Source organism: Dendropsophus ebraccatus, chromosome 7 (genome assembly GCF_027789765.1).
Source record: "Dendropsophus ebraccatus isolate aDenEbr1 chromosome 7, aDenEbr1.pat, whole genome shotgun sequence".
In the NCBI taxonomy this organism is placed as follows: Eukaryota; Metazoa; Chordata; class Amphibia; order Anura; family Hylidae; genus Dendropsophus; species Dendropsophus ebraccatus.
In genome coordinates this window covers 59,942,584-59,957,073 of record NC_091460.1, presented here as the reverse complement: position 1 = coordinate 59,957,073, position 14,490 = coordinate 59,942,584, and the positions used below count along the sequence as shown (strand labels likewise).

At 42.8% G+C, this 14,490-nt stretch overlaps 1 protein-coding gene across 2 annotated transcripts in view; it reads right to left on the bottom strand.

Annotated features, from left to right (window-relative positions):
* Positions 1-759, bottom strand: part of NIPAL1 (NIPA like domain containing 1) — a 30,054-nt gene extending 29,295 nt beyond the window's left edge. Inside the window, exon 1 of one of the 2 annotated variants that reach the window (XM_069977591.1) lies at positions 568-759. In XM_069977591.1, coding sequence (XP_069833692.1) covers positions 568-625 — 58 coding nt within the window. In that variant the 5' untranslated portion in view covers positions 626-759. Of the gene's footprint in view, positions 1-331; positions 381-567 lie in introns of those variants that run through there. The other variant, XM_069977593.1, reaches the window with a different exon arrangement.
* Positions 760-14,490: the final 13,731 nt, after the last annotated feature.

Sequence of the window (14,490 nt, the reverse complement as noted above, 5' to 3'; positions counted from 1 at the left end):
TGAGCTCAAGAACAAGAGGACACAGTGAGAGGTTAGTTGGGGGAAAGATCAGAAGCAATGTGAGAAAATATTATTTTACTGAAAGAGTAGTAGATACCTGGAACAAACTTCCAGCAGAGGTGGTTGGTAAATCTACAATAACAGAATTTAAACACGCCTGGGATAGACATATATCTATCCTAAGATAATAAGAAAGAAAATACTAAAAGGGCAGACTAGATGGACCCAGTGGTCTTTTTCTGCCGACAATCTTCTATGTTTCTATCATGCAGCAATAGTCAGAAAATAAAAGTAGCAATTTTTCATAGACTAGAGAAAGCCCCGCACTAACCTTCCTATGTTGTATCATACTGCAGAAATGACTATATACAGGAGTGGATCACTTTGTATCCTTACATCTCCCAGCACACACTTCATCCTTAGCAACAGAAGGGAGATCTGTTTCTTATAAGAAATACAAAGCAACAGGTGACAGTCCCCTCCTTAAGTTACAGTGTAAAGTGTCTGACAAGTAAACACAGAGTATAGAAGGTGCTGGGCTGTGCAGGTAATGGAGCTGGCACTCACCTGTGTTACACAGGGATCCTGCAGGCACATCTATCAGGGCTGGCGGTGACTCTCCCATTCTTCAATCCAGGAATGATTCCCCCAAGCTGTTCCCTTCGGATTCCCCTGTCCCCTGACACTGCTGTCACTGCTGTGCTGTCAGTGCTGGACCTGCCTCTTCCCTGCCTTCTCCTCACTGTGACTCAATGAGGTTCACACCCACTACAGGGACTCAGGATCAGTAATAGTCAGCCTGTCTATTGCAAGGTGCAGGTTTTGCATTTTCTTACAGTGAGCTTTCATGCATGGGATGGTCACATCATTGTGTACCGTAGTGATATCACCTGGCAACCTAGGGTTCAACACTGCTGGAAGGCAATGAGGGTCAGGACCGGGACAAAGGGGCCACAAAAGTATTCTGTGTTTATTGAACTATTTAGATTCAATTCCCCACCTACTGTATGTAGTCGCTATAAATAATAATGGAGAAATGAAGCAGGTTGCATACGTCTGGAGTGCATTTACTAACTATAGTGTTGTCAGCGGTGACATGCAATATGATAAATGGTTTGCTTTTCCAGGATTTTTAATAGACCCTGAGAGGAGGCCTCTAGTGGAACCTAAAACTACTTTGCAACTAGTACTGTGGGAATATGGCGTAGTCCTCTGTGCGCCTAATTTACACGATAAAATGGCACAAAAAGATACAACCAGGCGATGCAATAAAAGCAATTTTGATAAGTAATCATTAAAGATGAAGGCCATGCAGAAAAGAGAAGTGGGGGTACTGGATGCTGGAAAAAATATAAGACATTTATCTCAATGTATGCCAAGAAATCACAAGGCAAATGGTTTCACAGGTGAGCGCTTTGAGCAGGAAACAGACAAAACTGATCCAATGTACATAAGAAGATACAGTACTACAGGCAAAAAGAAACGTGAAATATACACCAATACGGAAAAATAAAAGTACCCCAATAATAAGAAGCAGCTCCTCAGTAGATCACCACTGCCGATATTTTGCACCAATTGCTTCATAAAGCGCTGGCCTAAGACTGCTTATATTTGCCTAGAGAAATTATGGTAAGAACAGCATAATACTTATTAAGGGTGCCTTTATACATACTGCGAAATTCGCTGTGATACTCTGTAGTGTCATTGTCTATGGCAATGGCTCAGCCTATTGGCTAAGCATGACATCAGGGAGCAGGTGAAAGGGCGGGCAGGTAATCTACTAGCACGGCAGCTGGTGAGTTAAAGGGGTTATCCAGCACTACAAAAACATGGCCACTTTTCCCCTACTGTTGTCTCCAGTTCAGGTGCGGTTTTGAAATTAAGCTCCATTTACTTCAATGGAACTGAGTTTCAAAACCAGGTGCTACATTATCACAGTGGAATGAAGATCTGATGCGAGAAACTAAACTACAGAGTATTGCAGCAGATTTCGCTGTGAAACTCGCAGCATGAAATCCACTGCGATATGGTACATGTGAAGGCACCCTAAAGGGAAATTCTTAGCTTATATGTCTCTATAGTGCACAAGGTGCTGAGGAATTTTCTTACATTCATCCTCTGTGCCATTTCTGTGCAGCTTGTAGTTAAATCCATATGTTAATATGGCAATTTGGTGCACATGGGCAGCACTACTGGGGCAGCACTGACGTCACTCCGGTGCTTATCACTGCGGAGCATTAGATGAATATTCATTAAAAGGGGTGGGCCGGACAGGTTGGATCGGTGCAATAAGGGCAGTAGTCCCACCCCCAGTATATCAAGCTGCCTCATTAGTATATGGATTAAACTATCCGTAATAGCACAAAGGATGAATGTAAGAAAATTATCTTCATCGTCAGCGCCCTATGTGCTATAGGGACATCTTAGCAGGTTAGATGCTTCTTAGATTGATATCTGCTGCATACAATCCGCAGCTTCAAATCTGCAACATCAAATTTGATACAGATCCTGTACGTGTGAATGGACCCTTAAATAAGCAGCAGTGGATAAATCCAGCAACACCCATGCAGATGTATAGAACAGAGAGACGTCACTTACCATGGTAGAATAATTTACAGTTACTTGGGAAGCTACACGTCTATATTTGTTGTCTACAGTATAGTATAATGTCCACTGGTCAATGGGCAACCTTGTTATCAATGGTTTTGTCAAGTCCTAAGACTTAGGGTCTGTTCACACAATGGAATCGGCGCAGTGCCGAATCCTCCCCGCTATCTGTTTGAATGGGGAGGCTTGCGTGCCTCCGCTCTCTGCTCAAAGAATTGACATGTCAATTCTTTAAGCGGAGAGGTGCGGAGAGCGGAGGCACGCGAGCCCTCCCATTCAAACAGATAGGGAGGATTCGGCGCCGAGTCTGCGTGCGGGTGTTCCGCACGGAATTTAAGCACAATTCCATAGTGTGAACAGGCCCTAATGGAGGAATGTTTCAATACTGCATATGGACAACAGTTGTGCTGACTGGACAACCCCTTTAAGATTAGCAACAAGGAATTCAAAAGAAGTATACCCATTGTGAATGATCTGGGGGCAGTAGCACAGTAATTTTGCAGGGGTAGGGCTGATACCATATAAAGGGTGAAACAAGAAGAGGGAGTCCCTTGTGACACTGATACTACTCCCTGCTTTGTGTATGCACTTAACTAGGTATTAGATCAATGGTATCCTTGCTCTATGATTTATTATATAATATACTTATAGCTTGGCATTTGTTTGGCACTAAATATGTTTACATCCTGCTAAAAGGTACTGTACTATATTGCTATTACTGACAGGTCCTTAGCCAGAGGGTGGCACAGTGCTATAATTAGGTATGTTTTCCATAGCATGTTGTACCCAGTCATGTGGGCAGGTACAAAAATGGGTGGATTTGTTTTAAGTAAATATAGATCATCTACAAAAAGGTTTTGTAATAATCTGGGCTTCAGTTTATTAATCAAACACCATATTATTATCAGGTTCCAGAGAGGTACTTGGAGTTTTCTTTTATAGGTGTGTGCCATACAGGTAAGGAATAGAGCCAAATCTAATACAGCGCCAGATAAAGCTGCATGGCTAGAAGGAAAACCTTTTTATAAGTAATTAGTAAATAATGATAACCCTCTAACCCTTAGAAATATATGTGTATCTGATGCAAAACTGGGACAAATTCCCTTGTTGGCTTTCTATATCTATGGCTGGCGACACGCATACTATCCCTATCAGATCAACCCTTGTTCAGCCGACAGATATCAATCCTGATCCTGCATTGAGGATAGGGGACTCCGCTGGCAGTGACTTATTTGCCTGAGAAAGGAATAAACTATTGAAATTTAACATGCTCGACTCTTTTCTCCTCTAACACTTGCTAGGAGGCCAACATACACATTAGCTGATCACTCACTCCCACCAATCAACAAGTTCAGCCCACTTATATCTAATGTGTGTCAGTTTAAAGGGAAGATTTGTTCACTTTCCTGTTTACATTATAGGGATTACCCCCCCCCACCCCCACCACCATCCATAGACATAAATTTATCGTCAACACATTTCCTGATTGCTTAATGAATGAATGATTATTTTATTGTTCGTAAATATTAGGGTGGATTGTAATCGCAGTCACACGGTAAAGAGGTAGGGACCCTAAGTCTAGTTATCAGACCCTCTATTCTGATCATTAAAACTTTTTAGGATAATTCTGGATCTGCAATTACAATATCAACTATATTTATACACTGAGACTATTTAAAGTGACTCTGTACCCACAATCTGCCCACCCCAAACCACTTGTACCTTTAGATGTACAAGCTGTTTTTAATCCAAGATCTGTCCTGGGGTCCCTTCGGCAGGTGTTGCAGTTATTGTCCTAAAAAAACAACTTTTAAAGTTGCAGCCCTGTGACAAACTGGCGTGGCCTAGAGTGTCTGTGCATTAGGCTCTGTTCCTCGTCCCTGCCCTCTTCATCATTTGTAATGCCCCAGGCAGGTATTTTCCTATTCATCACCTGTGTCAGCACGGCACATGGGCTGGATCGTTAAGGCACCTGTGCAGTTTTCACTGCAGAGGAATAGGAAAATCCTGCCAGTGTCATTCCTAATGATGAAACGGGTGGGGAGGAGGGACGGAGGGGTGGTGGAAGGTTAGGGCACAGATACTCTAGGCCACAGCAGTTTGGCACAGGGCTGCAATTTTAAAAGTTGTTTTTTAGGACAATAACTGCATCACTTGCCGAACGGACCCCAGGACAGATCTTGGAATGAAAGCAGCTATCCAAAGGTACAAGCGGTTTGGGGGGGGGGGGCAGATTGTGGGTACAGAGCCTCTTGAATGTATGTGGCAATAAAAAATATAGAGATTGCTGCTGTATAACAACCTTGGAAAAGACAGACATTGCTTTGGATAGTATTTTCAAATGCCATAACATGGCATTATTATCCAGTAGATAAGTATTTTATGGTGAGTATCTCCCGAAGATGCATTTGCATACAATGACAGAAGACTCCATACTGAGGCTCTCTCAAACTTTCTCTTTACTTATTACAATTACAAATACTTGTAGTACCTTTAATCTACTTTAATTAAGTTCTACCTCTCATAAGCCATGGGGCTTAGGAATCCATTGATTGTGGCTAGTGGCTAAAACGATAGCAATATAACCTTTTCCCTACAATACAATAGTTCTGTAACCTGCTAAACAACTTGTGACTAATCACCAGTCATTGTATTAATAATGGCAGTCAATGACAATACGCCCCGTTGCTATGCAATGGTTAACTGTAAGCTCTCTTTATATACTAATCAACAAAACCTTCTATCTTTCAAATAGTGTCGGGAGCATGAGTGAAACGGAACAGTAAAAAAATCTTGCGCAAGAATTCTTTGTGGACCTTCCCTTACTTATGTGAAACATGTCATACACAAAGACACAGATTGTGCACACACAGACACACCAAGACCACATAATATCATGCACTGTATAATACTAGTGACTAAATACCAGATTACTGTTACTTATGCATCCACCCCAGGACCACATATTTCCATCATGTAGTGACAGGATGATACCACCATACTAATAATAAATAATAATCATTATACAAAGATCTATTTTTCTCACATGTAGTTATACAAGTTCTACACTGGCTCTTTAGACCATATAAGTGATTGCAGTTATGTTCTCTCATCCTCATTTCCCATATTGTTACATCTCTGACTAGTAAGTTGGAAAACCTAAAGAACAAAGTGTGGAAAATTATGTTAGAGGCAGTGCATAAAAAATGTATAATATATGTACAGTATAGTATAATCCCTGTAACTTTTTAAATCTTTTGTTGGTCAATGATAGTTCATTCAGATCCAACAGTGAACAGCCCTACTAGTAAATGACTTTAGAGCCAGTAAGTGTCTATTTCTTATGGGTATTATAAATTTACAGTGAAAGCATGGGCTGGTAGAGAGTCAGTTAACTTTAGGGGGAATTTATTAAAATCTGTGCTTAGCATAGATCAGCAAAAATTAGCAAATTTACGACTATTTGCTGATCAACTCTGTTCTCAACAAGAAGGCCAGACTAAGCATAGAAGGGATGCTGTTTTGTGTGACGGGATGTAGCCATTATGCAAACTTAATTTACTACAATTAATAACAGTTACAAGTAAACATCAATTGTTCTGTAGTGGCTCCAAGCTGCTAGGAGACACCTGGCGACATTCCTCCGCTCACTCCTCGAGGGCTGGTCCCTGTCCTGACCACTATTCTGTTGCACTCTCCATGCACTCCATGGTAGTGGGTGCCACCCTCCTGGCGTGTGCCATTTTGACCACAGGAGTAACCAGTTGCCTACGCCACGGATTTTCACTTCAGGACAGTCATCTATAGACAGAGAAAAGCAGTGGGGCTGATCTGCAGTAGAGCACAGATGCAAGAAAGCAGCTCTCTACTGACTACGCTTGACTACTACTAGTTAGCTTTCCCAGAGACAGAGACCTGGGACTCATACTACCTATCATGGCGGTCACTAATACTGAGAGGCAGAAGACTATCAAATGAGAAAGAGTTAACTAAACGTGAGTACAAGGAGTTCAAGTCACGTACTTCACACACATCCCGGCAGAGTACAAGACTATTTAGGCAAGGGCCTCCTATCTGGCCCCTATCTACTGCTACAGATTCTTCTACTTTTCTTCATCTCAAGCTAATGTTGTGATATCTGCTACGTTTTTTTGCAAAGTACAGTACCACTGTTATATCCTTATGTATTGCACTGAAGATATTTTCAAGTAAAGTAAAGCATTGTTTAGGTAAGACTTAAGTGTCATCACTGTCGCCAAACCCTGCAGCTCACACTAGTTCTACTAGAGGTCCGGTGCCCCTGTGTCCGGGGGTGGGTGCTACCACTCCTAGCCACCATAAGTTTCCCCAAAACAACAGAGCCCACCAGGTGCTTCAACACCAGCATCAAGGGCAGTCTTCCAGTACTTATTAGTTGTTGTATGTCCTGCAGGAAGTGGTGCATTCTCTCAGACTGACACAGTGCTTTCATGCCATGCTGATGTGGTGTCCCACCACAGGTGTTCCTTGTGTTTTACCACTAGATGTCGCTAGTATATGTATTGTATGAAAAAATCATATGGTGTGGTCAGTGTCCAGCCAATATACAGGTACTTCTCATATAGTAAATGTTAAGCACGAAGGCACAGCCCCTGGATACTAGGGTGTTCACAAGAGAAAAGACCAAAGTCCTTCAGCTCTTTTAAAATTCATGTATTTTATTGTAAGTGTTCAGAATTACATCACTATATGGTAAATAAAGCACTTGCTGGACATCTCTGAGGATAAAGTGTGCAGGCAGCGGGGGGGGCGTGTCCTGCCACGGATGGAGTAAGCTGCTTGTCTGAGGAGCTCCCGTCTGAGACAGCCTGAACACCGGCACAAACAGTTTATTTCTGCTCGGATAACCGAGAAAGTGCTCACACTTGCACAAGACATTGTGCTGAACAGACTGGCGGACGAGATGAGAGGAAAACAGAGGAGGAGAAGCCCGCAAAGACCGGCAAAGTATCTGCCAGCGGCTGAGAGGAGCCAAGATGGCGGAGGCGAGAGGCTGCGGCGGGAAGACGAGAGCGCGCGGGGGAGACCAGAAGAGATGAAAAGAGGGTCCCTGACTGAGGAAAGAGATGAGGTGAGCCCCGGAGCGAATGGGGGGGATCCTTTATTAACGCTCCCCTCCTCGGACAGTAGCTGTGCCTCAGAAGCTGAGGGGAGTAGCTACAACATGGCCGCCGGAGCTGATGGCGCAGCTCATAATTCCCCACTCCTAGACAGCCTGGTGGACTTTGATACTCCCTCTCTCCCTCCTACCCCTCTATCCTGGAAAGGTCTCCATTCCCCTTAAGCTGCAGCCAAAACCATCCCTGCTACTAACACGACAGGGACTTTGCAGGATGCAGCAGCACCAATCACTGTGGACATTATGAGAGGCCTTATGGAGGAACTGAAATCATCACTGCGCAGTGAAATACGTGGTATGTGTGCTGACATACAGAAAGAAGTATCATCCATAGGTGAGAGAACAGCACATTTAGAAACGAAAATGGAAAAATTTGCCCATGCTCACAATGAGGTGGCGGATCTTGCTAACAGCATTGAGGATGAGGTAGAAATTCTGAAATCCAAGATGGCCGACATCGAGGACAGGTCTAGGAGAAACAACCTGCGCCTGAGGGGCATCCCCGAGTCAGTTAGACAAGATGATCTCCTAGATTATGTCACAGATTTCTTCACTTCCCTTCTTCCCACTGCTACTGACGCCGACCTGATCATAGATAGGGTGCACCGCATCCCTAAACCCAGAAATCTTGACCCTTCTCTCCCGAGGGATGTTATACTCAGGGTGCATTTCTTTCACGTCAAAGAAAAGATAATGATGGCCTGCAGGAAAGAAAAATCCCTACCTGAAAGGTTCCAGCCTATTTCTATCTTTGCTGACTTATCTGCTGCTACACTCCAGAAACGCAAGCAGTATGCACCCAGTACAAGAATCTTGAGAGACAATGGAATACCCTACAAATGGGGCTTCCCTGTTAAGCTGCTGATATCATACAAAGGAGCGACGAAAGTGGCCTCTACGCCCATGGATGCGGAGAAACTGTGTCAGCAATGGGGTTTAGCACCTAGCACTGCATTGTCGAGCCAGCAACTGGAGAAGAGAAGCCGATCCACTACCCTGGCACAAGAATGGATAACTGTGCCTGCGAGAAAGAAGAAGCCTGACTGATCCTTTTTCCATTTTAGGATGAGTCCTTTGATTTTTTCCTTCTCTCTATTTTTGAGATTCATTGTTACCTTACAGTGTATTTACTAGTTCACTTTCTCCCCTCCCTTCTTGTAAGGGAGTGTTAGTTGAGTTACAGCTAATGCAACCTTTTTTTTTTTTCTTTTTTTAGGCTGTGAGGAACATGATACATTATATGATGTTGGTCATGATGACCTTTTCCCCCACGGACAGACAAAATGTCTATGCCACCGAACGGTTTATGTTTTTGTTTCCTGTTATGTTTTTCTTATCTTGTTTTTTAGTTGTACATGTCCTGCATCTTCACTCTAAGCGATGGCAGTCAGTGGGAGGTAACCCTGTATGGGAGGCACTCACTATAGTGCATATGATAAGCATTGATACTATTTACTACAATGACGATCAAAGTTATGTCAATTAATGTAAAGGGACTGAACTCGCCATATTATTGCTATAAGGGACACAATAGCAGTATCTAGTGACATGAAAATTATACTAGACCCGGAGGGCCGTTATGTTCTTTTGGTTGGTACGTTTAATAATGTGCCGTACACGTTAGTCGCAGTCTATGCTCCCAATAAGAAGCAACACAAATTCTTAGTTAAATTGATATCAATTGTAAATAAAGAAAAGAAGGGTGCTTCAGTGATTGGGGGAGACTTCAATATGGCATTGTGGCCTTCCATTGACTCCACATCCAAAAACCATAAGCCCGAACCTACTCCCTTTGCCAAAACGTTACACAGTGCTCGCCTATACGATATTTGGAGACTGCAACACCCATCAGGAAATAACTATACCTTCTTTTCCAATCCCCAAAAAATTTACTCGAGAATAGACTATTTTTTAATAGACCAACAACTTATATCAGGAATTTCTTCCTCTGACATAGGAAATATCACGTAGTCCGACCACGCGCCGGTAACACTAGAATTAGCTGAACACTATCCCCCATCTCTCAATGGAACTTGGCGGCTTAACAATTTCGTATTGGGGCACCCCACATATCACGAAGCTACTGTAACTGCCCTCAAGGAATTTTTCCAATTTAATGATAACAATTCTGTTAATGATTTTACTTTGTGATGAGCTCACAAAGCCTCTATCAGAGGTCATTTCATTAAGCAATCGGCGTATGATAAAAGACAGAGGCAGGAGAAGCTGCTGTCCTTGCAAACTCACATATGATCCTGCTAGAGCTGCTGAAATAACAAAAACCTCCCAACAGCTCCATGAGCTTAATGTTCATAATTATGAGTACGCCCTCCGCAGACTGAAAACTCAATATTACTGGCATGGTAATAGACCTTCCGCTCTTCTAGCAAAGCAACTGAACAGCCAGGCTGCTAAAGCTCGTATCCCCTTTATCTATAATGACAACAAAGAAAAAATCATGGACCCTAAAGGTATAGCGGACACCTTAGCAAAGTATTATGACTCCTTATACAATCTAGTTAACAACCCGAATACTCCTCAGCCCACCCAACAGGCTATAGATGATTTTCTAGGGAGCATATCCCTCCCGTCCCTGTCCGCAGACCAGCTTGAAAAAATCTCCCATCCCATTACAGCCGATGAAATTCTTACCATTATCCACTCCCTAAAGAGTAATAAATCACCTGGGCCTGATGGCCTCACGAATGAGTACTACAAAACCCATAAGACCATACTCACACCCTACCTGGTTAGACTGTTCAATGCCATTTTAGACTCCGGCACCATCCCCCCTGAAATGCTTAAAGCATTAGTTGTTACAATTCCCAAACAGGGGAAATTACCTGATTCACCCGCAAATTTCCGACCGATCTCTCTCCTCAACGGAGATTTAAAATTATATGCCAAATTGTTATCCCACAGGTTAATGGGTTTGATCCACCAACTGGTTTCCAAGGACCAGGTAGGTTTTATTAGAGGTCGCCAAACATGCAATGGCACGAGGAGGTTCATTGACCTCATTGCCACAGTAGAAAGAAACCAAACGCCTTCTCTGCTCCTCACTCTGGATGCAGAGAAGGCATTTGATAGGGTTCATTGGGGTTACTTGAGATCTGTCTTGGATAAATTTGGTATAAAAGGACAGCTGCTTGGGGCTATTATGGCATTGTACACCACGCCTTCTGCTCAGATATACTCCTCTGGCACTCTATCCTATAGCTTTAATATTACTAACGGCACCAGGCAAGGCTGCCCCCTATCCCCAACCATTTTTATTTTGGCCATCGAGCCCCTTGCACAGAAAATCAGAGAGGCTGAGGAAGTGTTCGGTGTCATCATAAACAAAACTGATCATCGTATTGGCCTGTTTGCAGACGATGTTATATTGTCCCTGACACACCCCACTACCTCCCTTAAAACCGCTACATCTATCCTACAGGACTTTGGTCGGGTGAGTTTCTATAAGGTGAACCCCACCAAATCCCTGATTTTAAATATGGGAATTCCCCCAGAAGTCGTGGATGATCTGCGAATGGCGTATCCATACAAATGGGCAGAGGGGGCCATTCCCTATCTTGGTATTAAGCTTACGTACCCTCTGAACAAACTGTCCTCTACCAATTACTCTACTCTACTTTCTACTTTAGAAAAAGATATCTCGCACTTCTCTAAACTCCCAGTGTCTTGGATAGGCAGAATATCTACTATTAAGATGATGCTCCTACCCAAAATACTCTACTATTTTAGGAATTTGGCTGTCCTTACCACTGCGGCAATGTTGAGGCGCATACAACGCATTATCATCAAATATGTGTGGTTGGGACAGAGGGCCAGAGTTTCTGAAAAAATCTTATGCCAACCTGTAGCACATGGGGGACTGGGGTGTCCGGATATTGCACTATATTACCATGCTTCAATTCTTGATCAACTACATTATTGGTTTATGAAGGAGGACTCTAACTTGTGGCTACAAATAGAATCAGACACAATCCCCAATCATGATCTTAGGTCCCTATTGTGGGCCTCCAGGTTCTCTAACCTGCAAAAACCGTGGGTTACCCCAACCATGGCAGCCGGAATTGCCACATGGAATAAAGCGTTAGTTAAAACAGAACTGTTTCCACTTTGCCGATACGAAGCCTAGAGTTTCTCATCCCATACTCGGATTTTTCTGGGTGGGTTACAGCGGGTATAGATAATATATCTTGTCTGTATGACCGAGGTCTGTTGGTCCCATTTTCTAGTTTAGTGGAGAAGTATGGTGTCAGCAACAAAGATTTCTACAAATACCTGCAAGCCAGACACTGCCTGAATAGTATGAAGTTAGACGATAGACTTAGGAATACGCCATATGCACGTTACTTTTCTACTACCTCCCCGCTTCGTAGAGGCCTTGCCACTTCCTACAAGGCGTTACAGGTTCAACTATTGTCTCTGCCCTTTATCACTAAGTGGGAGTCAGACCTTGGTCGTTCATTCTCAGAAGTGGAGTGGCATCGCATGTTTTCGTTAACCTCCAAGGTGTCTCATTGTGTAGGCCACTTAGAGTCCTCCAGGAAATTGCTATACAGGTGGTACCTCACTCCATACCGTTTGTCTAAGATCTACCCAGGGACCTCCCCAGATTGCTGGCGCTGCAAATCTGCTGTAGGCAATTTAATCCACGTTTGGTGGGAATGCCCAATAGTATCGTCCTTCTGGCAAAAAATAAGTGAACTTCTAGAAAAGGTATTACACTTCCCTATGCCATGGGGACCTAGTCTTGCCCTTTTGTCCATGGCTACAGAAGACATCCTTTTTGGGGACCTAACCATACTATTGCACGTCCTTATGGCTGCTAGAAACGCTATCGCTAAAAAAATGAAAATCTGTGGAGGCCGCTACGATAAGCGAAATCACCGCTGCGGTCAATTTTAACTGCTTAATGGAAAAATCCATTGCCGCAAGAATGGGTAGAGAGAGTGTACATGACCAAAATTGGCAGAAATGGACTGAGTTTTATAACCCGCTCTGACCCCCTAATGGTCAAAGGTAGCCCATAAGTCTAAGGAAGACAAAATCCTTAATAAAACATTTGTCAAAAAAAAAAAAAAAGTGTGCAGGCAGCACCGCAGCTGCGGTCGGCGTCTATCACAGACGCCGACATATAGTTATATGACCTCAAAATGCATTAGCTGGGGGGTGGGGTGGGTGCCAAACCATGAGACCCCTACTCATCAGCAGAATTGAGGTACTCGCTACTCTTTGGTGCTACCTTCCCTTTAATGAGTATTAGTCTTGCAGCTCGTCCCATTCACTTGCAGTACTGGGCACAGGCACGTTTGTATTCACCATTGTGCATGGATGAACTTCCCAAGTATGCACAATTTCTTAATGGGGAGAAGGAAGAAAGTCACTTCTTAATACAACCTACCCAACAATTCTCTCCTCTGATATTTGCCATCAGAAAGACAGTCTTGATCCCCCATATGCAATAAATAGTCATCCACACCTGACTGACTTTCAGGAAGCTATTGTTCCTCCTCTATTTTTAAAGGGCCAGCCCCCTGGGTGATTTTACCTCTGTTTCCTTCAGCAAGAAGCAGCTCTTGTAGTATTGCTAGTCATTTGTAACAGGTCATTATGATCACATTACCATCATTTGTTACGTGATCTGACCTAACCTCAACTCCATTATGTACGGTGGTGATCCTAATGGAACTTGTAAGGCCAAATCCAGAATCTTGGGATGAATGATATCTAAAACTGTTTGGAAAACATATCTAAAGCTTTATTTTTATTATTTGTAATTACTGCAATCTAAACCCGTTACGGCAATTACCATAAATAAATGTACCAAAGGGATGCGGTGCTTTCCTAGCGGCACTGCCCCTATGTTCTTCTGAGTCTGACTCCCACCAGACTTTTTTTTAATACTTTTTTGGGGATGTAAATTGACCCAAAACTTCAATTTTACATCACAAAAAATATCTTAAGTGAAGCTAATGTGAAAAACGTTATAGTTGTAAAAAAATGAACATTTTTGGGACCTTTTTATTGGCAATTTATCTTCAGATTTATAGTGAAATTATACATCCCCAACTCAGATGGCTCTAGACATTATGCTGCTCCAAATTATACCTTCAGAGTTTGGGTTTTTGCTCCTCTGGGCTGAGATGACTTTAGGATCATTGTCTCAATCAATCTTAGATCTTAAAGTGACAAGAATTCTTGTAACTACTGAAATCTATTGAGAGACTTTGGTCTATCCTACTAGGTAAGGGATAAAGGGTAATGGTTGGGCTTGTAGAGAAAAATCCAAAAATTAGAAATAGAAACCAATCACAACAAAACTTTTTGGAAGAAAATTTTGGGTGATTTTACATCCTTTAAAAAAGCAAAAAACAAACAAACAAACAAACTGTGTGCACATAGCCTAAGACAAGAGAACTTTCATCTGAAACTCGACAGTCTATTCCTGTTTTTTGAAATGAAGGCTATTCCATGCGAGAAATTGCTAAGAAATTGAAGATTTCCTACAACGGTGTGTACTACTCCCTTCATAGGACAGCACAAACAGGCTCTAACCAGAGTAGAAAAAGAAGTGGAAGGCCGCGTTGCACAACTAAGCAAGAAGATAAGCACATTAGAGTCTCTAGTTTGAGAAACAGACTCCTCACAGGTCCCCAACTGGCATCTTCATTAAATAGTACCCGCAAAACACCAGTGTCAACATCTACAGTGAA